This window comes from Dioscorea cayenensis, chromosome 7 (genome assembly GCF_009730915.1).
Source record: "Dioscorea cayenensis subsp. rotundata cultivar TDr96_F1 chromosome 7, TDr96_F1_v2_PseudoChromosome.rev07_lg8_w22 25.fasta, whole genome shotgun sequence".
Classification (NCBI taxonomy): Eukaryota; Viridiplantae; Streptophyta; class Magnoliopsida; order Dioscoreales; family Dioscoreaceae; genus Dioscorea; species Dioscorea cayenensis.
The window spans coordinates 29,897,521-29,925,188 of NC_052477.1; the positions used below are offsets into that span (position 1 = coordinate 29,897,521).

Consider the following 27,668-nt stretch of genomic DNA (forward strand, 5'->3'; position numbering starts at 1 on the left):
TTATTACTGTCACATTCAATAGTTTTTTTTAACACCTCTGAAAAGTAAAACAATATGAGCTAGAAAAATATCTAACTGAAATAATTGAATCAAGAAAATGAATAAATGGCTTTTTTTTTATGAAGTTATATCTAAATTAATTAATAATATTAAAAAACGGAACTGAGCTGAATAATCTACACCTTAATCACCATGTTCATCATGGCAATGGCACTGCATGGTGATAATTGGTATTATTTTGACTTTTTCAATGAAATTATGGACAAATTTGAAATTTTATAGAATTGTTTTTATTTAAAACAGAGGAAAAATAAAAGTTGGAATTCCAGAACAAGTCACTATCACATTTCCTTTCAAGCATTGTTAAATATATTTTTTTAAATAAAATAAAACTATGGCAAATAAAAAAAATGCAGTGTTGACCCAGTCACATTCCCACGTTCTTATGACCATTATCCATCTTATACTTATCCTGAAATTTCAAAATAAATACTAATTTATTAAAAGTAAAATATTATAATTTTTTTTTTCTCAAATTACCATCAAATAGTTTTCCGTGTGAACAACTATGGATTCAAACTCAAGATTTTTGAGTTAGGAAAGGAAGTGTAATACCAACTTTAATATTTTAATGATAGTTAATTTGTAGAGTCTAAATAACTTATTATTTATAATAACAATTATTATTTTTTTATAAAATATGAGAAATATTGTTTTCATAAAAAAATGACAAGAGGACTAATAGATACAATAATGCATTAATTATGGTGGATTAATGACTTTTTAGAGATTAATCATTTTGAACGAGTTAATAAATGGGACAATTAACATCTGTCACATGTGTCTAAAATAATAATTTTTTTTATCTCTCCATGTCTTTAAAAAAAATTAAAAATAAAAAATAAAAATCAAAGGCCATAATTTCCCCAAAGAACAAAAACTACTCCATAAGCAAGAAACCACAGCGCATCATCAGAGTCCAAGCAAATCAACGGCCCTGATTTCCTGGCCCATTCTTCAAGACCCCACCGCAACGGTCCTCTTACTCCAACGGCTACTTCTCCGCAGCCTCTTCCGTCCTACAGCTATACACTATTTAATCCAACCATCCAATGACCATATCCCTCCCCCAACCACACAACACCATATCCATCAAATAAAACCACGCCACGTAACAAAACAAAGTGGTCCCCACCCACTCAAACACCCAAATCCTACACCAAACCCAACACCGGATCTCCACATAGACCCCAGGACCGCGTCGTGTCGGCCCCTTTGAACGATTTCTCAGTGGGACTTTGAAAAAGATTCTTTAGCAACGGGTTCACAAAAGCTTTGACTCTCTCCAGACTCCTACTTCTACTGTCCCTTCACATCCTCCTACCTTATCATGCACCACTAATAAATACAAAACATCCCCAAACAAAATCAAAACCAACTTCTCTTTGTAGGTTTCGTTTAAGTAGGAGTTACTGCGGTGTATTTATACCGGATCGTTTTTTTTGGGCTATATAAAGGCTTGGGTAAAGGAGCCGAAAAGAAGGAATAAGAAGAACAATGTCTTGCTCTGTTGCGATCGCGAGTTCATCGCCGGTGGCGTTCTCGCCGTCTCGTCTCCCGTTGTCGTGTAAGACCTCGCCGGAGACGTTGAGCCTCACCGCGCATCTCTATCAGTCGGATGGATCTCCTTCTGGTGCGTCTTGTGGGACTTCTTCGCCTTTTCGACATCGGTTTCAGCGGCCGGCTAGTGGGCTTCGACCGTTTTCGTCGCCGCCGCCTTCTGTTGCTGTGGATTCTTCGGGTTCGCCTTCCGGTTTGATGGCGGAGTCGGGTGGGAAAGTTTCGGCCTTGAAGAGGAAGAGGCCGGCGAGGATTGATATACCGATGGGGGATGTGCTGTGCTTTGGAGAACCGAAGAAATCGGATGGTAGGAAAGGAGGTGGAGGAGGAGGGGGAGAGGTATTCGGTGTATTTGTAAGAGAGGGAGGAAGAGACTTGAGATGGAGGACCGATTTAGGGCTCATGTCGATCATCTTGGAGATTCTGAATTGGTACGTGTTTTATATATATATTTTTCCTTTTTTTTAATTCCCATTCATGTGATTTATATCAGATTTTTGTATAGATAGATAAATTTGAAATTGTCGGAGTGTTTATCATGGGGCTAATTGTTGGGAACCTATGCTTTTTAGCGATTTTGTAATCTTAGTTTGATTTCTTAGGGTTAGGTTTTCGAGAACGATTTCCTCTTCAAAATAAGGTTTTTTTCTAAAAAAAACCAAAAAAATCAATCAAAGCAAAATGCGGAATTCTCTTATTCCACTTTGCAAGTATATATCTGGGTTCAAAAAGAGTCATCAAGGAATAAATTTTATAACTTTAGTATTTATCATGAATTCTGATGTGCTAAATCCTCTATTTCCCTTGTTTACAGGCATTCTTTGGGATTTTTGATGGTCATGGTGGTACCAATGCTTCTGAATTTGCATCCAAGAACTTGGGGGATCACATAATAGAGGAAGTGAGAACTAGGGCTGATGAATGTGAGATTGAGGAAGCAGTGAGGTTTGGATATTTGAAAACTGATTCAGAGTTTCTGAAAGAGGATGCTGGAGGTGGAACTTGTTGTGTCACTGCATTGCTTAAAAACGGCAACCTTATTGTGTCAAACGCCGGTGATTGCCGGGCTGTTCTGAGCAGAAGTGGGATGGCTGAGGCTCTCACATCTGATCACCGGCCATCGAGGAAAGGACGAGAGGGATCGCATTGAGAGCTTTGTAAGAGTCTCAAATCCTCAATTTCAATATCAGTTTATTTTTGGCATATACTGAATTTTAATTATTTAATCTTTCTCCATTGTTTTGTTTGTGATCTTGTACATTTTTTAAATAAGGAAAAAAGAAAACATTGCCATTGATAATGAAATCATCGCATGATCATCGTATTTCATCATATGTGGTTCTATGAATCTATCTTCTAAACCAATGTTCATATGCTATGCAGGGTGGGTATGTCGAATGCTGCAGAGGAACGTGGAGATTGCAAGGCTCTCTAGCTGTATCAAGAGGAATCGGTGACGCCCATCTGAAGCAATGGGTGATACCCGAACCAGAAACTAGCACCATCTCTATTAAACCTGAATGTGAATTCTTGATTCTAGCTTCCGACGGTCTTTGGGACAAGGTAGGATCTTCACTCTATTCAATCCCCGAATGCGAAATACTCTTTCGCCTCATTATACGTCTCATTATACGTCTATAAATCTCACAAACGTTTTCCTTCTATGTTTCAGGTGAGCAATCAGGAAGCAGTGGACATAGCTAGACCCTTATGCATTGACTCTGCTGATAAACAACCATCACTGTTATCTGCTTGTAAAAAGCTTGCTGACCTTTCTGTTACCAGAGGCTCTCTAGATGATGTCAGTGTTATGATAATCCAGCTCAAGAATTATGCCAGGAATGACTAGAGATCTTTTATTCAATGCCTTGCACTAACCATTGTCAAAATAGGATTAAATTCTGTACAGCAAGTCTTTTTATTGAACTTGCTTTCTTTGCATTTCAGGTTTTAGTCAGATCATTTCTATAGATACATCACTATTATTGATTTGTTCTAAATATAAATAATCTCTATCAGGCAGTAAATCTCTGAATTCTTTTTCCATGCGTCTTTTTATGGTGGTATGCTTTTCTTTCATCTGCCTCCTAATTTCTAGCCATTATTCAACAATGTTATAATATTTTTCACATGAACTGTCAATGAACAACAACAAGATGGTAGTCTCAATAAATGTTAGTCTCCTATTCAAGGGTGGTTGCGTGATTTTTTTTGCATATTGTTTTCTTTTTTTATTTTTACCATGGCCCAAAAGATTGATTTAATGATTTAAGGTTGGTTACATGATTTTTTTTTTAATTAATTAATTAATTTTTTTGTTTTCTTTTAAGAGTCAATAGATTGATAAATCAAGAATCATATAAGATCAATCAGATATAGATATATATTGATTTTTTTTTTTAGACCCATCTCTTGAGAGCTTTCAATGCATCATAGTTGAAATCTCTAATTAAATTGAGGATTGAATTTATTTTTTTTATTTTTTATTTTTTTATTTTTTTCTTTTGAAAAGGTGGATAAACCACATACATTAGAAAAGGAAAACAGATACACCCCCAGTCAACCCAAACGTACAGACAGAGAAAATCAGTCCACTAAAAGTGGATACAAAACAGATAGCCATAAACAAATGGCCAACACACCACTGGCCAAACAGCTGACCAGGAACAAAAAAACTCACTGTCCTAGATCCTGAACCGGGTCCACGCCACTAGGAGTCACTCCACCAGTAGGGTCAACATGTTGCGCAGAGAACACCAGACTGCGACGCAAAGTAGAAGCATGCTCATCAAAGCTCGCTTGGTTGTCTATATATTGTTAAATATTATATAAATACTGTAGCACTATTGTTCATTCATTACTCATGGGTCCCTTATGAGAGGATGTTATTTTTTTCCCCTCCAGAGTTGCATGGCAAAAAATTTATTGACTTGGCTCTATGTGAGGAGTTAATAAATCTCTATGAAATTATCAAGCTACCGTAATTGGTGCACCACCGACCTTTCTTGTCCTTTGACGTCTTTTTGTGGACCAGTAAAAAAAAAATCTCTAACTAAAATGTATCTCCATGTGTTGAACTTGAGATCATTTCTAAAATAAATATTTAACCTAATTAATTAGTAAAAATAAAATTATACTTACACCTTTCATACTTTTTTTCATAATACTAAAATTAAAAGATTACAATATGCACGCAAAATTTTTATTTCAGATGTTTAAAAATTCATTTGGATGTTTGACATTAATTAAACATTTTTAAAACCTTAAATTGACATTTTATTAATAACATATATAAAAAGACTAGATACCATGTACTGTGTCAAATCTTATTTGTATTCTTTTTTAATTGGTATAAACTATTCTTCTCTACACCAAACGACCACCTCCCAACTCATTTTAGTCATAAAATAACGTTGTTCAACTTTTATTCAAACGCGCTGTTAATTAGTCTTAATTAATTATATTCACTAATCTTAATTATTTTTTAAGACTCAAATACAAAACTAAGCAAATACATAACTCACACGCACATTCCAGCATATATTCCAAACCAACGGTCCAGATCTCATCAAAATTCGCACTTTTTTTACTATAAATAAAAAGCTCAAAAAAAGCGAAGTATCAAACAACCTCGCTGTCTCTCTCTTTCACTGTCGATGGCATTCGGCGAGCACGGCGGATCTCCTCCCACCGCCGGCGCCGCTGCCGCTGCCGCCGCCTCCTTCAAGCCCTCGACGATGGTAAGGACACGAAGCCGGAGGGAGGAGTCGATCCCGCCATACGTGAAGGCGGTGGCGGGATCGTTCGGCGGCGTCGTCGAGGCGAGCTGCCTCCAGCCCATCGACGTGATTAAGACTCGGCTTCAGCTCGATAGGACGGGGCAGTACCGAGGGATTGCCAACTGCGGGATGACGGTGATTCGCACGGAAGGCGTGCGGGCGCTGTGGAAGGGCTTGACCCCCTTCGCTACCCATCTCACCCTCAAATACGCCCTTCGTCTTGGCTCCAACGCCCTTTTTCAGTCCGCTTTCAAGGACTCTGAGACGGGGCATCTATCTCAGCATGGCCGTTTGGTTTCTGGTTTTGGCGCTGGTGTGCTTGAGGCTCTGCTCATCGTCACCCCTTTTGAGGCAATCTCATTTATCCTCTTTCTTCTTTTCCTGCTTCTATCTCCATGAATTATATTGATTTTTATTCTTATTGGTATTTGATTGTGTCTCTAGTTGTACCTTTCAATTGATCACTAGCTCACCTGCGTATATTGCAATGAACCTTCTGCCAAACTATTAATTTTGACTGTGAACTCAAATTTCTTAGGGACATCTAGTTATTTTTCAATGGCAATTATTCAATCATTTTTTTTGGTGAAAAGTTTGCCAACATATTCACATATTGGTTCAAGATGAAGACTTTGGTATTTTCTAGTGAGCAAAGATTATGCTTTACTGCATGAATCAATAATCGTGACATGTAATATAAAATGTGAACCTAGCCAAGAATTGATGTTTAAAACTACACTAGTTCCTGCTTAAAATGTTTAGTAATACCTCACAAGAGAAGTAAGTGTTTTATGTCTTACTATGGTTCCACTTGATAGAAGCTAGAATTAGCTGAACTATTGCATTGTATGTGGAACTCAAATTTTAATGACTAAATTTTCCTGTTAATGAATACAGGTTGTTAAGATCAGACTGCAGCAACAGAGAGGGTTGAGTCCAGACCTTTTAAAGTACAAGGGTCCTATCCACTGTGCAATGATGATTATTCGTGAAGAAGGTCTGTTTGGGCTCTGGGCTGGGGCGGCACCAACTGTAATGCGTAATGGTACAAACCAAGCTGCCATGTTTAGTGCTAAGAATGCATTTGATGGCATCCTTTGGAAGAAACATGAAGGGGACGGGAAAGTCCTCCAACCATGGCAGTCGATGATTTCGGGATTCTTGGCAGGGACTGTAGGACCTATTTGTACTGGTCCTTTTGATGTTGTCAAGACAAGACTGATGGCCCAAAGCAAGGCTGGTGGTGACCTCAAATACAATGGCATGATTCATGCAATTAAGACCATATATGTTGAAGAGGGATTGCTGGCACTGTGGAAAGGTTTGCTTCCTAGACTCATGAGAATTCCTCCTGGGCAGGCTATTATGTGGACTGTTGCTGATCAAATCACAGGCCTATATGAAAGGAGATACTTGCAGAACAATCTCCTTTAGATATTTTTCATGCTGTCTGTTATATTTGAAAAATAAAAGGACATTTTATTCTTTTGTTGTCCATTCTTTTGCTTTGCTGGATCTGTAGGATGTTGGTTTCAATGGTATGGGTTGATAAACAGTATATCTTAGTTGAACAAGCTCTTTAGGCTACTAGGCTTAATGAACAAATGCCAATCACATCTTTGATTCGAATTGGCCAGTTTTTCAAAGTTTGATTGGTTTAGATTTTTGTTGGTTGTACTGTGTCATGGAATTGGAAAATGTACTTGTATTATGGACAAAATCTGTTGAACTATTCATTAATAACTAAAGAATTTCTCTGCATGACTTCATGTTGCAATTGTGTTCTTTCTTGTTCATACACCTTGGAAAAAATTAATAAACTTTTGACCTGGAAAATCGAACATGGCTTTGTTTTGGACCCACAATGGGTGGAAGTCAAATCTGATGATAGTTTCCCATTTGTTGCCAATGCACCTGTCTGCATGACTCCGTTCCTGTACTTCAACAGCCAGTTCATGTATGAAAATATTTCCCTTCTGAAGTAATAATTTGTTATGTCTGCAGCATTTTCCCTTTCTTGTTACATTGCAACTGTTGGTCACTGTTATAAAGGTTTTGATATTGTTATAAAATCTGCCAGCACTTTATTTTCTTGTTGTAACGTCGTGTCATTTGCTTCCCGTTTTCTATTCTAGATTTTTAAAAGTTCAGATGTTTGGCTGCTTGTTCGTCCATATTACATTGCTTGGCTAAATTCCTGTATCATAATGCTTATAAATGTTACAATTGGTGCTTATCTGATACTTATTAGTTTACAATGATTATGATAGTGTTGAAAAGCTCATACATACTACTTCATTGGAAGCCAGTTATATTTTCTTCTGTATAAGTTTTGTGAATCTGCTAATACAAGTGGACTGAATTGTGTTAATGTGTCATGTGTGCTCTTTTTCTCTGATGCTATATTTTTCTGAGAAAGCTGGTTTCATAAACTGGCCATGAGAAAGTAGTAGGAAAATTGTAGTTTGTTGCTCCACTTCTGAGATTGATCTTTAGCAAGCTTGTAATATGTAATGCACATTGTGGAGGAATCAATACTGTGATTGTTTTGCATTGTGTACTCTTTATGTAATTTTCCCTTTTGCAGGTCATGAATTTGAGAAGCTAATTGCTGGTAGATCATGTTTGGTAAAAAATGTGGTAAGAACCAATATGTTTATCACTTCAGTAGTATCACATCTTATTATGTGAAGAAACAAGTGCACAATTAAGGTCAGTGCTAGAATTAGAGCATCTCTACATTGTTTTTACTTACCAATGCCAAAGATAAGATCTTTCGCATAATTATTTAGGTAATTTATTCAAGAGCTCTTACCTATGATCATCCTTTGACATGTTATGGCAGTCTTCACTTGTACTCAACATTGTCCAATTGGATCAGGGGGGACCTAGAATTAGTTCCAGTTTTCACTTTGTCATATATGTTTATCTTTACCTGTTGGATATCTATCATACATGCAGAAGTCTAGCTCATATAAACTCTTATTAAGATAAGCAAGAGTTAACTTTATGCATTTAATCTAATTGCTGCCTTTGAAAATAAGTGATCTTGTTTTTTGTCAGCCACAACCACTCTTTTATGAAAATGAGTTTGATTTTATCAATTCTATCAGAAAATACATTACATGTCATGCCCTTGCAATGTCTTAGAGAAGATCTTTCTTGTAATTATTTAGGTGATTTATTGAAGAACTCTTACCCATGATCATCCTTTGTCATGTTATGACAGCCTTCACTTACACTCAACATTGTCCAGTTCGATCATGGGAAACCTAGAATTAGCTCCAGTGTTCACTTTGTCATATATGTTTATCTTTGCCTGTTGGATGTCTATCATACATGCAGAAGTCCAGCTCATATTAACTCTTATTAGGATAAGCAATAGTTAACTTCGATCATGCATATAATCTACTTGCTGTCTCTGAAAATAAATGCTCTTGTTTTCTGTCAAGCACAACCAATCTTTTACGGAAATGAGTTCAATTTTATCACTTGTATCGGAAAATAATGTACATGTCATGCCCTTGCAATGCCAAAGATAAAATCTTTTTTGTAATTATTTAGGTGAATTATTGAAGAGCTCTTACATATGATCATCCTTTGACATGTTAAGGCAGTCTTCACTTGTACTCAACACTGTCCAGTTGGATCAGGGGAGACCTAGAATTAGCTCCAGTCTTTCACTTTGTCATATATGTTTATCTTTGCCCTGTTGGATGTCTATCATACATGCAGAAGTCTAGCTCATATGAACTCTAGTTAGGATAAGCAAGAATTAACTTCATGCATATGATCTAATTGCTGTCTCTGAAATAAGTGATCTTGTTTTTGTCAACCACAATTACTCTTTTATGAAAATGAGTTTGATTTTACCAATTATATAAGAAAATACAGTGCATGTCATTCCCTTGCAATGTCAAAGATAAGATCTTTCCCACAATTATCTAGGTAAATAAATTATTGAAGAGCTCTTACCTATGATCATCCTTTTGACATGTTATGGCAGTCTTCATTTTGTCTAGTTGGATCAGGGGAAACCTAGAATTAGCTCCAGTCTTCACTTTGTCATATATGTTTATCTTTGCCTGTTGGATGTCTATCATACATGCAGACTTCTTGCTCATATGAACTCTTGTTAGGATAAGCATGAATTAACTTCATGCATATAATCTAATTGCTGTCTTTGAAATTAAGTGGTCTTGTTCTTTGTCAACCCCAACCACTCTTTTATGAAAATGAGTTTGATTTTATCTGTTCTATTAGAAAAATACTGTACATGTCATGATCTTGCAATGTTTACCATAGACAGTGGACAAAGATGGGACAAAAGGGTTGTGCCTTTGTCTCCTGATGAACTAGATCATGGTTGGTTGACCAGTCATTGCTTTATACTCAAATCCATAAATGTATTTATTTCAGGATCTGGACACAGGAATTTGAGAACCAGAAAGATTGCCAGAAACTATGAAGGTCCCCTCCTTGTCCCAGACAAATGATCTCCTGGGAAATTATTCACAATACAGCACTATGTTAGGATGAGATTGACTCCTTTTCTGGTAGGTGACAAAGTTACTGATGCTCATTAGATTGAACTTTAATGTCCTTTCATCTTTGATATTTCTCTTTGTTGCAAAGCACTTTCATGGATAACCTAGCAATCAAAGATACTTGTTCGTGCTACCCACGCACACACAGACACACACTATATTTGCATCAATGCTTGAGAATCTCATTATATCTCTGGTTGTCATGCCTTTAGAATAATAGTAGCAGTTTCAAAAATATTCTCTACTTGAATTATTTATCAGCTGTGTGTGTGGTTGTTGTGCCACTTTTTATCTCTTAATAATAATTAGTCCCATTCATAGTGACAAGAAACTATTGAAATTTTCTCGTATACACATGTCACTAGTTACTAATTTTGTACATCTGACGTCGATTATGTCTTTTTGTCTTGCTGACAGAAATGGAAATTGCATGTACATTGTACACAAACTCAAAACACAGCTTGTTACTAATTTTGCACAATAATTGGTTGTTAATACTAGCCACAAAAATTGTAAATATTAGCAATGAAAAAAAGTATCTCTGATTGCTGAAGACATGCAAAGAGATCCTCCATGAGTTGTGGTTGGAGATTCATAGGTTATGAGCTTTATAGGATATATAGTAGAGGCCACACACATCTCTCATGTAGGACCATTTGTAAACTGAAAGGTAGGCATGTGGCCGGGATTTAATGTCCCACATCTTTTGTGCTTATTCTTCATCTCCTTTCCTTCTTCATACTCATACTCTTGTTTCTTTATTTATTTTTAACCTTTTTTTATTTCTCTCAACTTGGTGTTTGTATATTCCTTATAATATTTGTTTTTTTATAATTCATTTATTCTCTTTATTTATTTATTTTTCCTACTTTTGGGGTTGATAAGCTGGTGAATAAATGCAGAACTGATTCTTATGCCCAGATTCAATTAAACTTTATCTCTTTTTTTTTTCCTGTTTGGTTTCATCAGAACAAGTGGGATGTGTCTTTGCAAACTTAGCATGTGGGTGATGAATCGTGCACAGAACTACTTGCATTTCTATTAAACTTTATCTTTAATTTAATTAATTAATTAATTTTTTGTTTATCTATTTTAACTTAAAGCCTTTTTTTTTTCACACAGAGAGAATGTGTTATATTTATACATAAAGAAAGAAAGATTCACAGTTTTCTTATAATATGGGATCATGTCTTGTTATTCCTAGCTGTCTTCTGTGACTTAAGTTTGTGAAGTTTAATGATTTTTCTTTCCCAATAATGTTGACTATATGTTTGCTTATCATGTTCAGCTTATTAATTAGGTTCATGTATTGAGAAATGCGTTCATTGGTCACCCTTGAACTTCTTGCTTGCATCTTTCTAGATCTAGATTTATTAAGTTAAAAAAAATATATATTAACTTAATCATAATCACACGCTTTATATATCTCCCATATTTTACCATTTATATATATATATATATGATGTCATATTGTTTTGCACATGCGAGTGGATAACAGAAAGGTAAGAAGTCATGACATAATAATATATATATATATACAATTGTTTTAAAAAAAAAAAACTAAAAAAGTAAATAAATAAAAATAATAATAAGAAGGAAAAAGGTTATAGGAGGATAGTGAATGATGAGGGAGAGGGATGCGTGCATGGTTGTTGTGAAGGGGTGCATGGTGGGGAAAGCACGTTGTTATGTCGATCCAACGGCGCTCGCTTTGTCTCGTGCTTGACCGACAAAGCATCCTCGCCTTCCGCTCTTACCGGGCCCACACTTGTTCTTAACCTATCTATCTATCTATTGCCTTGTATTTCTCCTTTGTTATTTACTTGTTTACCCTTCTCTTCTTCTACCGCATGCTTTGATTGCTTGCGTGCGTGTGAGCACGCTTTCTCTTTCTCTCTCTCTCTCTCCCTCTTCTTGTTTTCTTTTTATGTGAATTCTTTTTACTATTTTTAAATCCTATTTACTATCTTTTAATCTCAATCTTTTTCTCTTAGTTTTTTTTACCGGAATTCATGAGGGTTTTTTTTTTTTTTTAAATTTTAATACAAGAATGTGGTAAATGTGCACAAATGTAAAACTATTATCACAACAAACTTGTGTTCTTACCCCACGTGAGATAAAGTTTGAATCTTTCTCCTCAACAGGATATGAATATCTTACTCAAAGGATTGATGCCGATAAAAAAAGTGTTGATACTCATATCAGTTTTTTTTTTTTGGTTATTTTCTGTTTTTGATCCATAATTTTTTTAGAAATTATCAGCTATAAATTAGTGCTGGATGAAATATTAAAAGTTCTATAAAAAAAAATAGACCTTTCTCAGTAGATGTTAATTCATAAATTTAATTATACTAGTAATATATTTATATAATTTTTAAAAAAATATATATGTAACCATCTAATTTACTCTTATTTGGTAATTAATTTTCAACATTTTCAATGAAACTATATATATATATATTTCATGGAATAGCTGTAACCAATTAAACCATCTTTACATGTGACAATTCATGTGGCTTGGACAAAACATAAATCATTGAAAAAAATAAATAAATAAAATTTTATTCTAATCATATTTTCCAAAATAAAAAATAATAAAAAGAAGAAGAAAAGCAATTGGATAAAGGACACAATGACAGGTGGCAAATAGAGCAAGGGCCCAAAGCATAGTAAGGCCACGAAATGGTTCCCTGGCCATAAGAACCATCACCGAGCCATTTCAAGCTTCCACCTCATCCCATTCATCCGCCGAGTTGCCGAGCCTTCTCTTATTCAATCCTAGCCCTCCATCTTCCCATCTGGACGGTCCTCATTCCACACCCACTCATTTAGCTATTCCTTCTCACCCGCTTATCTTTTTCTCCTCACGCCACTCATCAATCCATAACCATCCAGAAACCCCAACCTTCACGTCATTATTATTATTATATCCCTAAATATCACCTCTTTTTGGATAACACACGTGGATTTCCTTCCTTTTTTTTTTTTTTATTTCTTTAAAAAATCTTTATATATATTTATATACCTTTTTTTTTTACATGTATATCATTCAAAAAATCAATAATTATTAATACACGTGGATAATTATTAATACACTTCTCACACTTTATTTTTTCAATAAAAAAATATTTTAATTTTAATTTTTATTTTAATTTTGATATTAAGTAACAAATACCTCTATTTAAAATTAATAATCAAGAGTAGAAAAATCCAGTATTAATAAGTCAAGAGTTCATTAGTTTTAATATTAATTTTTAAACTAAATGTATAAACACTCTCTAAACTTCATATATATATATATATATATATATATATATATATATGTTGTTATGTTTTAATGAATTTGGAATATGGCCAAAAAAAAGGGTCTGTTATGTAAAATAATGTATTTATAGGGGTTTATCTGAAAAAATAACAATAATATTTTATGCCCTTTAGCGTGAGTATATATATACACAACGAACGCTAGTAATAAGTCCCCACTCAAACACACTTCAAACCAGAACAAAACGCCATATTTTTTCTCCTCCTCTGTTTTCATCTTTCTCAATTCCAGAGAGACGAACATGGTCATGGATAACACCAACAAGAGAAACTGGAGAAGAGGGAGTTGCATCGGAAAAGGATCCTTCGGAGCTGTATACCTCGCCGCCGGCGATGGAGACTCGCCGGTTTTCGCTGTAAAAACTGTTGCTTGTTCCACTCTGTCATCTTGCAAGCAATCTACAGCCATGGCCGCTTTGGAGAACGAGATTCAAATAGTTCGGTCAATAAGCTCGCCTTATATTGTCTCTTACCTCGGAGATGATGTCACGAAGGAGCCCAAGCTCGGCGGTGAATGTCGGAACTTGCATCTCGAGTACATGGTCGGAGGGACGGTGGCGAAGAGGAGTGATAGGATTGATGAGAGTGAAATCAAGGCGTACACGCGTTGCGTGGTGCGTGGGTTACATTACCTGCACACGGTGGCCGGAGTAGTTCACGGTGATGTGAAAGGTGAGAACGTGTTGGTCGGAGCAGTGGCAGGAGTGGCAAAGCTTGCGGATTTCGGTTCTTCAAGAAGGATTAATGGAGAAAAGGACGAGGAGGTGGTGGTGGGAGGGACGCCGTTGTGGATGGCGCCGGAGGTGGCGAGAGGAGAGAGACAGAGGGTGGAGTCGGATGTGTGGTCGTTGGGATGTATGGTTATAGAGATGGTGAGTGGAGGGAGACCGTGGGGGAAGGGATGGGGAGAAGGGGAGGAAGTAGGGAAGGTGATGTATAGGATTGGGTATGGGGAGGAGGTGCCGGAGATGCCGGCGGGGATGTCGGTGGAAGGGAGGGATTTTGTTGGTAAGTGTTTGAGAAGGGAGGTTGGGGAGAGGTGGAGTTGTGAGGAGTTGTTGAAGCATGGGTTTTTAAGGGAAGGAGATAGGGTGCCTGATGGGCCATCGCCGAGGAGTGTGTTTGAATGGGGGAGTGTTTTGGAGTTTGAGGAAGGGAGGAGTGGATGGTCAAGTGAGGATGAGGAGGATGAGGAGGTGGTGATTGGGTTGGTGAGGGAGAGAGTGAGGGAGTTGGCTGAGGAGGGAGAAGGGGGAGGATGGGAAATGATGATTAGTGAGGAAGGGTGGGAGGTGGTCAGAGGAGGAGAAGGGGAGTGTGGTGGTAGTGGTGATTGTCGTTCCTCTGTTTTATCTTGTTCTTGTTATTGTTATTGTTATTGTTCTTTTTCTTTTTCGTTATGTTGTTGTTGTTGTTGTTGTTGTTGTTGGGATGGGTGGAATGATTTTGGTGATGAGTTGTTATGGTGGAGTATGATTTATGATAATTCATTTCTACTTCTTTCGATTTCGCTTTGGGTTTTTATTTTTATTTGGTGTTAAAAAGGGTGTTGGATGATGACAGACAGGTGAGAAATTGATTTTACAGAAACTTGGGGAGAAGTTGGTGATTGGGAGGAGCATTTTCAATTAATTGAGGACCCAAATCACAACACATTTTTTGAGAATTAAAGTAGAATTGAATATTTTGGTAAAATTCGTACAGTGATATGGTGTGGGCTTTCACATGTGGAGCTATTCCTTGGAGTTGATAGATTCTACTCCAAAACAGGATAAATGGTAGCCATACCAGGTAAGAAATGTTTGGATAAAACCAGGTTAACAGGCATGAGACCTACCGGTAAATAAAAAATTATTCAGACATCTAAGCAACAAACCAAACTGGATGCGTATCTACAAATTGATTGGTGCATGTATAAAGCCGTAAGCTTTAGCTGAATTTTTTTTTAAAAGGAGTGACTAGTTTGCACAACAATGTCATAAAAGACAATGAATATATGTCCCTCTGTACAAACTTGCATTAATTGCAAGACTCAAAGGTCCAGAATTCTCAGTAGGTACAGATACAAGTGAAACCTGCGCTTTAGATTCTTGCCCCATCACAATCTTCAGTGAAATGCTATATGTTCTCCAAGTTTCACGCAAACAACATTTAAGTGTGACGCTTGCTGCTCCAACAAACACTGCTAAACAATTTAAAAAAATAAAAAAAATGTATAAACTCGTACAGTATAAGCTCGTTACAAAACATTCTTGATCAACAAAAGCAGGATAAGTTTTTTTGAAAAAATTTTTTTATATAAAAAATCCCTGCTTCTTCATACAAAGAATCCAATCTAATTCTAATTCACCAAGGCATCCGGTCATGTAGGCAAATGAATGAATGGGGGAATTATGACTGCCAAGTCCAAATCTTTTAAATATGTCTATTCTTTATAATATGATGCATTTCACACAACATACCCTCAATCTTTCTTCACACTATATGAGATATTTCCACACTATACAGCTCGACCCTGTATGTAGGAAGAGAACAACTTTGGAAAAGAAATCAAAGCTCCAGTCATAAAAAAATCTGGAACTAACACACACCTGAAAATGAGATGCAACGTCAGCATGATGGGGAAAAAATAATCAAGTAAATTTCTTTATGAGCATGACATGGATGTAGAAGCAGAACTTACTATGCAAATGAGGCGGACGACAACAAATAAACCAAATGCAGCAATCTGAATAGGGTGCAGGTATTAAATTTTCTTCAAGACATCTTTAAGGCCTGTTGCAACTGGGCAAATGCTGATGGGTGGATCCTGCTAACAGCAGCATTAAAAGATCCTTCACCGTGTATAGCAGCACATGTTTTAAGGTTTTCTCTGAGGACATCTTCCAAAGACAACCGCTTGATGGGGTCTGAATCCTTAATCTGATTAAAAAAAATATTTTTGTTTGCAAAAACACCTTCAAACATCCAAATAAAAAATAAATAAAAAGTTCAAGCTCGGTCACTATGAAGGCAACGACACTCACTTGTTTCCTCCTGAATTCCTTGCTCTGGACAGCACCATATCCAAACGTCTCACTACAGGGAGCCGAAGAGCTAGTAGTATCACTGCTGCTAAGAGGGCAGAGAATTCATATTGCAAAAAAAATAACACACACTCACACAAGAGACTTGCAATGAAATACTAGTGTCTTGGGATGAAGTACCTGGAATCTTCATCAACTACTTCTTCACCTCCTCCCAATATGACACTGGTACAAACGCTGCAGAACCAAAATAAAAATTGATTAATTGATTTTCAATAATACTAGTAATAATAAAAGAATAAAAAGATTAACAAGTTCAAACAAACACAGGTGCATTCTTTTGATAAATTATACCTTAAGATATCATCAAGCTTATCCATAACTTCAGGTAATCTCAAGGTCAAAATGACAGCCAATGCCAAAGCATAGGTTTTTCTCTGTATATTTGTACAATTGTCCATCTGCATGTTGAGTACCAGAAAGCACATAAGAGCATACATACCTTACACAAATTAAGGGCATAACATCAAATTGAAAGTCCAAGTTTTAAGAGTGCAGAATCGGAAGGTCAAACAGAGAATCACAGTAGGCAGAGCCATAATTCCATGAATAATCACCCAATCAAAATGCTACAGCCCGGGTGATGGAAAGCCAAAAAGCATGATTTTAAAAGGAGGATAAAGCAGGTAACTCTGAATCACTCAATGACATCTAAATCGAGAACAGATAGTGGCAACAAACAATTGTTTCCAACACAGGTCATTAATGGAAAAGAGCCAAAACAGCAGATTGATTAAAAAGAAATAAATATACATTACATGACTGCATATATACATACCAATTGTTGTCAGCAAAAGGTTCGTAAACAACTGAAAAAATGCACTGAATATCAAGATATTTAGATGATACAGCACCTTATCAAGCCACATATCAACCAAACATAGAAGAATATTTTGGTTGGTGGAAAGTCCAGCCTGTTGAAGAACCAAAGCAAGAGATGTTTCTGATGCTAAATGAGCAAGGTAGTTTGTATTCATAACCAGCAACCTCGCCAGAATAGCACCACAAGCTGTACGGACAGTTGTCTTGGAAGGATTATGGTTATCTTCACCAGTTAAGCATATGACAAAGAGTTTCTGTAAAGCAGACTGGAGCAGTTAGAGTCCAAGAAACTCAGGTAAGGACTAAAAAAATCTTACTTAGCATTAACAGTCCAAATACCTGTAATACCCCAGAAATTAAAGGAGGAACCTCCACGGAAAGCACTACACAGAGCAATCATGATAGTCAGGATGGCAGGACTGAATAACCAGTAGGTTAAGCACATCAAAACAGACTAGAAACCCGCTGTATATGTAACAAATATCTTTAAGAATCAACACTCAGCTTATCATGATTTGCAGCCTACAAATAAAGGCCCACAATAATTGTCTGTAAAATATTAATCTGATGTCACCACAAGATAAGAATCCTCACTAAAATGTCAATTCAATACATTCCATAAATAAAGTAGGAAATAGACACACACACACGCACACACACAGAAGCCATAAAACAGAAGGTCAACTAATGGATGATCACTTTTTTGTTTTAACCCTTTGACAGTAAGAATCTCGCATCCATCATTCAAAAAATTTCAGAAAACTATGAAGAATTCATTAATTATGTCAGCATAGCATATAACTCCTAAAATTTGGTTAGGCTGCATAAGTTTGACATGCTAAATTTCATTTTTATTGAAGGAACTGGCTGACAGAGTAACAAATAAAATTTACTGTTTCCTGTAATAAGACAAGAATATTAATGCTAGTTAAATCGACTCAAAGAAGCAACAGAATATCTGGGAAAAAAAAATTTAACAAAAGATGACCTGGTGTATTTACCTGAATAAGAATATCAATGACAGGAAATAATGAAAGAAGTCCTTTGTCATTGACATTTCCAACAATACCATCGAGAAGTTTGACCAAACTGGAAGCATGCCTGTTGAGGAACTCAGGGCCACCAAAAATTATGTAGCCCTCGATGATACTGACGCCCACCTGGAATAGAAGAACAGCATGTTAATGCTTTACACAAATGTTCAAGAAAAATATTAAATGGTGCACATGGTAACCTGATTAACTGAACTGATGGCATAACTTCTAAGTGAAATATAGGTCTCTTTTAAGATACAGCTCATTAGATAACTTATTACAATATATTTTAGAATTAATGAAGTAATACCGAATAACAAAGATTATCAGTGAAAATAGAAATTTCTTCCTCTTCATTTGTGAGAAATGTGACCGGCCACTTTGAAGGGAAGGAGACCAAGCCTTATCAAGAAGTGAAGTACCAACTCTCCTATTGTGGAGATGGTGCATGTAAAAATTTCAGCGAGAGGAAAACAGAAAAAATAATTATAGAAGAGGAAATTTTAAGAGAATGGTTCTGTGAGAGATAGCTCTTTATACAACTTATTAGGATAAATCAACAAAATCTAATTAATCAATATGGAATAGTAAAGACTATAGGTGCAATAACAAAGACCTTCCATGCAAGTAGAAATTCCAGTGAGAGGAAACAAATAAAAACTACATGGAAGAGGAAAACATAAGTGTATGGTCCTGTAGAATATCCAGCAAATGATCAGCTAACCTCCAAATGATCGAAGCTTCTTTCAAGGATTGCCACCAGATATGGGAAAAAGTCCAGAAGTTGAGGCACAACTGAAGAAGCATGAGAGAGTGTGGATTCCCATAGCTGCATCATATAATAGCAATTATATGACTAATGATCTGCCAAATCAGCAAATTTTGGAATTCTTAGTTATAACTACAACTCACCAGTACACTGTCTTCCAGAAGATTGAGTGCATCAGGGTTATTTACATCAATACCCCTTTGTAGAATGGGCAAAAGAACATTATAACATACAGGTGATTGATAACCAAGAGAACAGACAAAATTTCGAAGAGCTGCTAGAAGTTGAATTTGTAACAAACTTTCACCAACAGATTCCTCCCACATCTGAAAAGTTGAATTTGTAACAAACTTTCAGGAAACAACGACTTTTCTTAGCCCATTATAAACAGTGAAAAGTTGCATCTAATCCAAATACAGTAGCCTAGGCTTTAACAAAAATTCAAATTAGAGTTAATGAAATGTTTCGTGATTTAATTTCTTTAGTTAGAATTAGAGTCAATTTCTACAAGATATACTTGTAGTCACCCTAAAGAAGACAAACAACTAAATCTAGAAATCTTCAGTGAATGGTTTTGACAATTCTCTCATTCATATATGAATTATAATGAGAACTTTAACAAATAACAGTTCACAATAAATAGTAATACCTGAGTTCTTACATAGGAAGGTAAACATAATTAAAAGCATTTAAAGAAATACCTTATGAAAAAATTCTGATAACTGACTTGCAAATGGTATGATTTTGTCACCAACATGTTCGATCAGTACAGAGATTAAATTCAACACTTGGACCTAAAGCAAGACATGAAAGAAACAAAAGTTAAGAAAGACTAACTTTAGGCACTTGAATATTTACACAACAGTTAAGGCACTTAATGCAGAAGTAACATAGGATGAACAGAAAAAGATTCCATCTGTGGAAGAAGTTACAGATCTCTGCATGAACTCATCCACAGTTCCTTCCACAAACTAAAAGAAGAAAGAGGATGCTTGCAAAGTATCAGGCAGAATGGCATATTAACAAAAGAAAAAAGATATAGTAAAATAGTTTAAATTGAAAATGCAAATCAAGAAGCTAGATAGAATGTGCCTCCATAATGGATTATTAAGCAGGTTCATTATATGAAGAAATGATTTGGGCGAACAATGTAATAACTAATGAGTAAAATACTAGTGTTGCTTTACAACATAAAACTGAAACAAAGAAAAAAATGGAAGACCTAACCTTTGAGTCAAATTCCTGAGCATTCTCCACCAACTTGAAACACAAACCCCAACAAGTAGGCAGGAGTTCAAAAAAGTCTTGCTCAGAGAAGTTAGAATCTTGAACAAGATAGCATAAAGATCGGCATGCAGCCAGCTGGAAAAGGTGAGCAGCACTTGCATTATCAATTGAGAAAGAGCTCAAAAGAAGTTCATGCGAAAATAATGATCGTTGTATGACATGATGATTTATCCATTATCACTTGCTATAAATCTAGGCAATGGAAAAGAATATTCAAGATAAAGAAACATACTCTAACAGCAATATCATTGTCTTGAAGCAATCGAATCAAAGAATGATAGACAAGCTTTCCAGTATCCCCTTTGATCTGCAAGAACCCATTCATGTTGGCATCGATTTAGCATAAAAATTAAAAGAAAATTAAAATAAAAAATCAAGACCACCAGAAAGTGAAACTTGGTCAAATATTATAGATGGTTAAAACAGCCCTACCTCAGAAACCCACTGCCCAAGTATCACAGCAATTTTTCGATGAATAATCCGCATATTTGGATGGTCATTTGAGAGCTCTACAGACAAAGTTGTTTTAAACCTGCAAACAAAGGATTCCATAGAGAAGGATCAAGGTGATGCAGACCATTGAATGCTTCAGAAATAAGCTATATATATGCACACCAGAAATGATGAGACTTTCTCAATGAAGAGAACATTCAGCATAAGTACTTATCAGGCAATAATGATACACAAATAAATAAACAACAAGAATAACAGCATCAGCAAGAGGATACTTAGCAGGCCCCGAAAACTAGTTAAAGGTAATTATCTAGTCTGAAACAAAGATGCAAGAATGAATCCGCTGAAAGAAGGTACCATCTGGAAGGCAACTTTTATTTCATAGCATGATACCAAACATATGAACTACTAAATTTTCCTAGCATATTATACCATGGAAATATATGTTGAATATACATATCATTTAGTTTCCATAACATATGTTATAAGGAAATTACCATTCTGTGAAGTTGAGGAAGTTTGAAAGCTCATAATATACGTGCCCAGCTGCAGTATACGCAGCATCTTTTAAAAGCATCTCTGGAGTAATGTCAACTTGAGAAGGAGGGGAACCACTCATCGCTTCATGAAGCATTGAAACCACAACAGGAGCAAGCAACTGGCATTCGTATGGAGATGCATGAATTAGGAACATATAAGTGAACAATCGCTAAAACATTGAGGAAGTGCACTAACATCTCTATTATTTTCGAACAAAACAATGTATAGAGCTTCAGCACATGGCCTAAGTTTTTCTGTCCACTGAATCATGTCTTGTTCATGGTGAAAAGATTCAGGGTTTTGGTACCATTCATCCAGATCTTTTGCGGTGTAAACAAAAAACCTGTTGAAAATCAATGTACAGTCTCTCAGAAAATTATTGTGAAGAAAACAGGTGGCATGACATTTAGGAAATTCATTAAAGCTTCATGTGTGGAAAATAATTTCATTAAGATAATCTCATAGGAACCCACATTAATAAAATGGAGAAAAAACATGCAAAGGCTACAGAAATAAGTAACTATCCAAAAAAAATTCAGTAATTATATTTACATCATAAACTTCTAAAAGAGTCAATTCCACTACAATAGCAAATAATATTATTCACTTAAAATAGAATTTCTCATGAAAAAGAGATCCTGACTCCAAAATTTTTCTGTTGCAAGCAAACGAATGCAAACCTATAAAGCCAAACCCAGATTTTTTTTATTACACAGGCACTTATGTAGCAGAACTATCCTTGATCCAATGGTTAGATCAGCCACATGAGCTGGAGACATCTTCACTTACGAAACATATTGGAGGAAAATTTTCACAATAAGTAAGAAAAGATAAGAAGTGTTAGATATAAGTATGTAAACCAATTTAAACACATTTGTAACAGGTATTTACATTAATGTAGATAATTCCAACCATGCCTCAAGTAATCATGCACTGCACCATGGAGAAAAATGATTGACAAAGGATAAATACTTGAAGACAATACTTGAAGACAAGAATTTACTAATTATGATAGTTATGTTCAAATCCAAATTAAGGTCAAGATAGATAAGAGCACAAATCACCTCCTCACTAAAATGTTGCACAAAAACATGACACGCTCATTGGGCAAGACAGTTCTAAGTATATCAATGACCGCCATTGTTGAACTTTTCTTTCTTTGTTCCAAGGACTCCCCACTCTCATTAATCACACAGCCAGTGAGTTGTGGTCTGTACTCTTTACACTGTAAGATAGACTTGACCAGGACCATGCATTGAATCAGAAACTGTTCAAATGATAATGTTGTGGGTTCCAGATTGGTAATCTTGTTCAAGCAGAAGTCAAGGACAGCTGGTAGGACATGATTGTCACCAAATGAGTAAGGATGTCTCAATTGTATAGAGATAAGAATCTTCATCAATTTAACGCATGATCTCCTTGTAAAATCCCATAGTTTTTGTTGACCTTCCAGAAATGTAGCATCTGCAATATTTAGAACATGCTAATAAGAGGTGGGGTAATTAACAGCATGCCTATAGATAACAGTAAAGCTAGAGCACTTTACAAGGATACACAAACAGAAAGACGTACATCAGATTGTTGGTTGAACTATTGAGAAACAACAAGATCAATGAGGATTACACAATATTTACTTCTCAATAAACAAAAATGCTCATTAACCACATAATGGTAAGCGTGTGAATAGGCAATATAATCGAGAAGACATGATGAAAAAAAAAGTTTATAAAACGAAGAGAAAAAATTAATAATAAAACAAACATAAGAACATAGTATGAGCAATGTACTACAAGCTTCCATCAGATATAGTGTTCAAGCAAAAGAAATTGCTCAAGGAACAAAATACAGAACATGATGTACATAAACTTCAAGGGAACAATTTTTGTGTTGCGTTATGACCAAGGGGCTATTCCCACAGTGCCTAACCCTACACACCATTAGACATGAACAAGGGGAGGGCCCTGCTTCGCTCTTGAAGTTGGTGAACCTTGAAGAATTTTTATGAGTCATCTAAAACTATCATATCTTCTCGGTTTAGGAGACATGTTTCTGCATTCATGAAAACATACCAACACATCCGGCTAACATGAAACCAAGGATTTACCATAGTTGATTCTAATATGAAAGATGATAAGCATTTCAGCAGATTAAACACATAAAATAACAAGCCAGGGCAAAAAAGGTGACAATGCTGGCTGAAAAGACCAAAGATGATGCCAAACAAGATGGTACAAGAAAGAACAAATGAAACAATAGAAAGGAGATGATTTGGCAGGTTATAAATATATTTAGAAAATGCATCTCACAGTATGGAAGAAATGATTGGATTGCATTCAAGAGCACCGGACAGACTTCCTTGACCTGCCGCACTTCCTTGAAAATATAAAATAAGTGTTAAAACATCATGACACTGAGATATTAAAACAAAAATGGGCAAAAAAAATTAAAGGGCAATACTTCTATCCACCATTGGATATACTTACCTGTGCAGATGTGACATCACTAGGATGCCCACAAACAATCAGTTGTCGAATAATCTTTGAACATAGCAACCATCTTTCACACGTTAAAAGAAGAATGTTTTGATGTTCCGCCGTAGAATTGACACTAATACCTTGGGATAAGTTGGAAAAACTTTGAAGTATTGTTTGTGCATCACTCTGCCAGAGGTTCCATGTATATTCAAACAAGTTTGAAGCTATCTGCAATAAAATATCATGAAATTCAGCAATGGCACTAAATGCCTCATAATGCTAGCATCACATGAACGTCACTGGCAAAAAGAATTAAATCTAGTCATATGTGCTGCAAAACTTATAAAATAAAAAAATCCTCTTAAACAAATGTGGCCCTTCTAAAATATAAAGCTCAGCCACCTGTCTGTTCTAACATAGAAAAACCCCTTGTTCCAAACAGAGTATCCATGTTCTGCAAGGATGACATACCTCTGAGAAAATCCTCTGGTCCGCAGTGAGACGCTTTGTTGATAATTCCTTCAGAGTTCGAAAAAGTACCATGAAAATCCTCTGAGAAGCAAGTATATCTGACGATTGCAGCTGGTGTGCCAGAGACGTAAAAAGTTCTGGCCTGACTCAAGAACGAAAAACAGCAAAGATTTAATTCATACCAGGCTTCCCCATAGAAACAATAAATTGCTTCCATAATTGTTAGATTCTAAACAGTGTAAAAAATACAGACTAAGCAAAGCAAAAACAGAAGTTAACTATGAGGAGATATCTTGCTCATAACCTTACGTTATTGAGCAAAGAGAAAGTCAAATTATGCCCATGCCACAAGAGTGGTATGATCCAAAAGAAAGTTACCCATAACATGCTACAAATTAACATAGGCTAAATGTTACTCATCTTCAAAAAGAATTGAAGTAAAATGTGTTACAGATTATTTGGTAAGAAAGTTACAAGAAATATCACCACCATTGCAAAATTGAAAACATGAGTTATTACTGTGACAATTATTTCTTGCATATTTGCTAAAATATGAATTTTCCAGAAACAACTTCAAGAAGAAGCATCAGATTTATCTCTAGCTTTTTTTTTTGTTTGATAGATAATCCATCACTACTCTTTCTATGAATCAACATCCTTCTCATGCATTTTGTCCTGATAAAGAAATCATCAGTTTTAGGCATCTTTCAAATTCCCCACTAATATATCTAAGTCCTTCAAAATTTTGCCGTTCATACAACACAAATGATTCATAATTGCCTTAGTCCTTCAAAATTTTGTGGTTCATACAACCCAAATGATTCATAATTGTATGCTCAAATTTCTGGTATAACTTCAAAAGAAACCAACAAGTCCACAGCAGCTGCATGGTGCATTTTATAACAAAGCAATCACAATACACATTCCTCTTTCTTATTCTTAAGCAAGCCCCCGAGAGGGCTTAGTTGTTAGTTGATAAGCTAAGAGGCATACGCGTCTAGTTATAATAACTAGTCCATAAACTTCATAATGACAACCTAGAAGTTCATGTATTTCAAATGAAAAAAAGGGCAATAGGAGCACAAGAACAAATATACCATTCCTTCGGATAATCAATGCGTGCAATTTTTGAGACAAGTACTGCTAATTGCATTGCTATCTGCACAAAATATCAATAAACAACATAAAAGATTCAGTAATCTACAGAGTTACTTCACTGTAAAAAAACAATAAATGAATAATGCAAAGTCCAACTCAGTTATAGGGTGAAAAGACACTAATTTCATTATCATATGTAAAATTAAATACTAGATCATCTTTTATAAAAAGGTCAACACCAACGCATAAGTGAAATGGTTACTGGTTACACAACAATTTGTCAAACTTTAGATGAATAATTTTGCATTAAATGAATTAAAGTAGATATGAGTGTAAGGGCACCTGTGTGTCTTCACTTTATGCAGAAAATTGCAAAAGGAGAAAGCAACATGAAGATAACTAGAGTAACCTGTGAATTTTCTTCCCTTAAATGTAACAGCAATTTTTTGCGTAGATGGGTCTTCTCATCATTGGTAATTCCTCTGCAAGAAAGAATTTTAGTGCAAGTTCTTAGCGCATCTGAGCATCAAATCTGTTATATGAAGACTAAAATGTGCATTTATGCCTGAGGAACTTGCAATTATGTGCATCTTCATAAGCATAATCATCCAAACCATATCATAAAAAGCAATGACATTATAATTTTTTCCTAAGGTATACCATCAGCAATGACATTACCATAGACATATGGCATCATAATCTGAATCATACTTTCAACAATGGCATTACCATAGGCGTATAGCATCATCATCTAAACTATGGCTTCAACAATGGCATTACCAGACATATGGGATCATCATCTAAACTAACCTTCAACAATGGCATTACCAATTTATCAATTCATCATTCTTGCATAAGTTATATTATATCCTTTAACAACCAATATCATAGAATATCACTTGGCCTTTCATTTCTGCCATTGCGTAACCATCTTTCTAGACAAAATTGACTAACAAAGTGTTATTTTACAACAAGTCATTACCCTCATCATGATTTATGTTTTGATCATCTCTCTCATTTGGACCAAATAACATGCCCATTTTGTGTTCTGCTGCATCTAGCCTATCCAGATCTGAAGTATAATAGAGCTCAAAATGTCATGAATGTCTATTTTTATCTATAGTGCATGCACCCACACCGGTAATACATTGAAGATGCCATTAAAATCATTAATAATTCTTTAGATTGTCGAAAAGCTTATCTAGCTTTTTTGACAAGACAGAAAAATGCTCTATTTGTCAAGCACTATGCAAACGGCTTGAGCATGCTGACCTCTCATTTCAGACAATGTTGTCTTACCAACTAAACAATCGAATGAGAATAACTTTCTAGTTTAATGGTACTTTGTCAAAATTTACAAGCATCTGAGCTCAAATGTTTTCTTTCTTGTTTCCAGTGAGTATTTGTTGGGTCCAGACAGTATAAGTTTCCAAATAATTGGTCATATAGTTAGAATTCACACAATGTAGGTTATAATATTTCGTATAAACATCAACTGTAAGAAAAATTTTAATTCCACAGTTTTGAATAAACCATTATCCAAACTCATCTGCATAAACAATTTCATACAAGGGTTTCACCGATGAAACAAAGCAATACAAATAGAAGGGGAGAAAGCTTACACTGAATCGCGCCGATTCCTCCAGTATCGATTAATACTGTTCTTGAAGTAAACCGATGCAAGGAGACGCACATCCTCGCGGCAACCCAGATCCCTCGAAGCAATGATTTCCTGCACGGCATTCCAGTATTATTTCAAAAAAAAATCACTATAACAAACATAATATTTACCCAAAAATCCAAAGACAAACCCAAATCCAAGCAAAAAAACCCCAGATAAAGCAAGATAAGAGAGTGGTACAAGGAGACAGGAGCAGAAGCCAGGGCGGCTCTCGCACTGAGAGAGGGCGGACTCAGCGGGACTTCGCTCGGACACTTCGGGGCTGAGCGAGCTCAGAAGCATCGAGTACAACGTCTGCACGTCCGAGGCCGAGAGGGCCATGGCCAGCGCCGCGAACAACGATCTCCTCTCACTCGAATGGAAAGCAAAAGACCTCGAATCTTGACACTCCCGATGGAAAGAAGACAAGATTTTAGGGTTAGGGTTCCGATGATCGGAGGGAGAGGACGGATATGGCAGAGACGATGAAGGCCTCGCAGAACCTTGTGAGAAAATGGTTCTAATTTTTATAGAGAGATAAAAAGGAAAGAAGGGCGGCGTTGGTGACCCGCGGGCGTGGTTAAGCTTAAACCGGTCCGGCACGGAATCCGAATGCGGAGCTCGAGGGAAAGCTTGTCGGGTCCGGTTTAGATTGCATGCGGATGCGCACTAATTGATTTGTTTGTGGCTAATCTTTGTGTTAC

General features: G+C 36.0%; 4 protein-coding genes across 4 annotated transcripts; 3 read left to right on the forward strand and 1 right to left on the reverse strand.

The window, feature by feature from the left end:
* The first annotated feature begins 1,547 nt into the window (after positions 1-1,547).
* On the forward strand, positions 1,548-3,666 carry LOC120264230 (probable protein phosphatase 2C 25). The gene is given in 7 exon segments (XM_039272024.1): positions 1,548-1,932; positions 1,934-1,972; positions 1,974-2,051; positions 2,435-2,746; positions 2,748-2,777; positions 3,004-3,183; positions 3,293-3,666. Coding segments are annotated over 7 exon segments (1,191 nt in total). The 5' UTR covers positions 1,548-1,557; the 3' UTR covers positions 3,470-3,666.
* Positions 3,667-5,243: 1,577 nt separating this feature from the next.
* Positions 5,244-7,160, forward strand: LOC120264326 (mitochondrial succinate-fumarate transporter 1). The gene is made up of 2 exons (XM_039272135.1): positions 5,244-5,750; positions 6,297-7,160. The coding sequence occupies exons 1-2, from the start codon at positions 5,277-5,279 to the stop codon at positions 6,831-6,833; spliced, it is 1,011 nt and encodes a 336-aa protein (XP_039128069.1). The 5' UTR covers positions 5,244-5,276; the 3' UTR covers positions 6,834-7,160.
* Positions 7,161-13,429: 6,269 nt separating this feature from the next.
* LOC120265326 (mitogen-activated protein kinase kinase kinase 18-like) lies at positions 13,430-14,940 on the forward strand. The gene is made up of 2 exons (XM_039273195.1): positions 13,430-14,740; positions 14,858-14,940. The coding sequence occupies exons 1-2, from the start codon at positions 13,513-13,515 to the stop codon at positions 14,938-14,940; spliced, it is 1,311 nt and encodes a 436-aa protein (XP_039129129.1). The 5' UTR covers positions 13,430-13,512.
* Positions 14,941-15,275: 335 nt separating this feature from the next.
* LOC120264793 (importin-11) lies at positions 15,276-27,456 on the reverse strand. The gene is given in 25 exon segments (XM_039272636.1): positions 15,276-15,861; positions 15,954-16,192; positions 16,297-16,381; positions 16,477-16,533; positions 16,651-16,757; positions 17,211-17,432; positions 17,518-17,552; positions 17,555-17,561; positions 18,180-18,338; positions 18,937-19,041; positions 19,125-19,307; positions 19,683-19,775; positions 20,209-20,343; positions 20,501-20,575; positions 20,701-20,800; positions 21,219-21,379; positions 21,457-21,604; positions 22,326-22,725; positions 23,568-23,634; positions 23,745-23,963; positions 24,207-24,348; positions 25,304-25,365; positions 25,714-25,786; positions 26,927-27,036; positions 27,166-27,456. Coding segments are annotated over 24 exon segments (3,051 nt in total). The 5' UTR covers positions 27,307-27,456; the 3' UTR covers positions 15,276-15,861; positions 15,954-16,027.
* Positions 27,457-27,668: the final 212 nt, after the last annotated feature.

Bases quoted from the DNA above. Each gene is read 5' to 3' on its own strand.
- LOC120264326 (XM_039272135.1), top strand. From the start codon at position 5,277: ATGGCATTCGGCGAGCACGGCGGATCTCCTCCCACCGCCGGCGCCGCT. The intron at 5,751-6,296 runs GCAATCTCATTT...TAATGAATACAG, and splicing joins TCATCGTCACCCCTTTTGAG to GTTGTTAAGATCAGACTGCA.
- LOC120265326 (XM_039273195.1), top strand. From the start codon at position 13,513: ATGGTCATGGATAACACCAACAAGAGAAACTGGAGAAGAGGGAGTTGC. The intron at 14,741-14,857 runs GTATGATTTATG...TTGATTTTACAG, and splicing joins TGATGAGTTGTTATGGTGGA to AAACTTGGGGAGAAGTTGGT.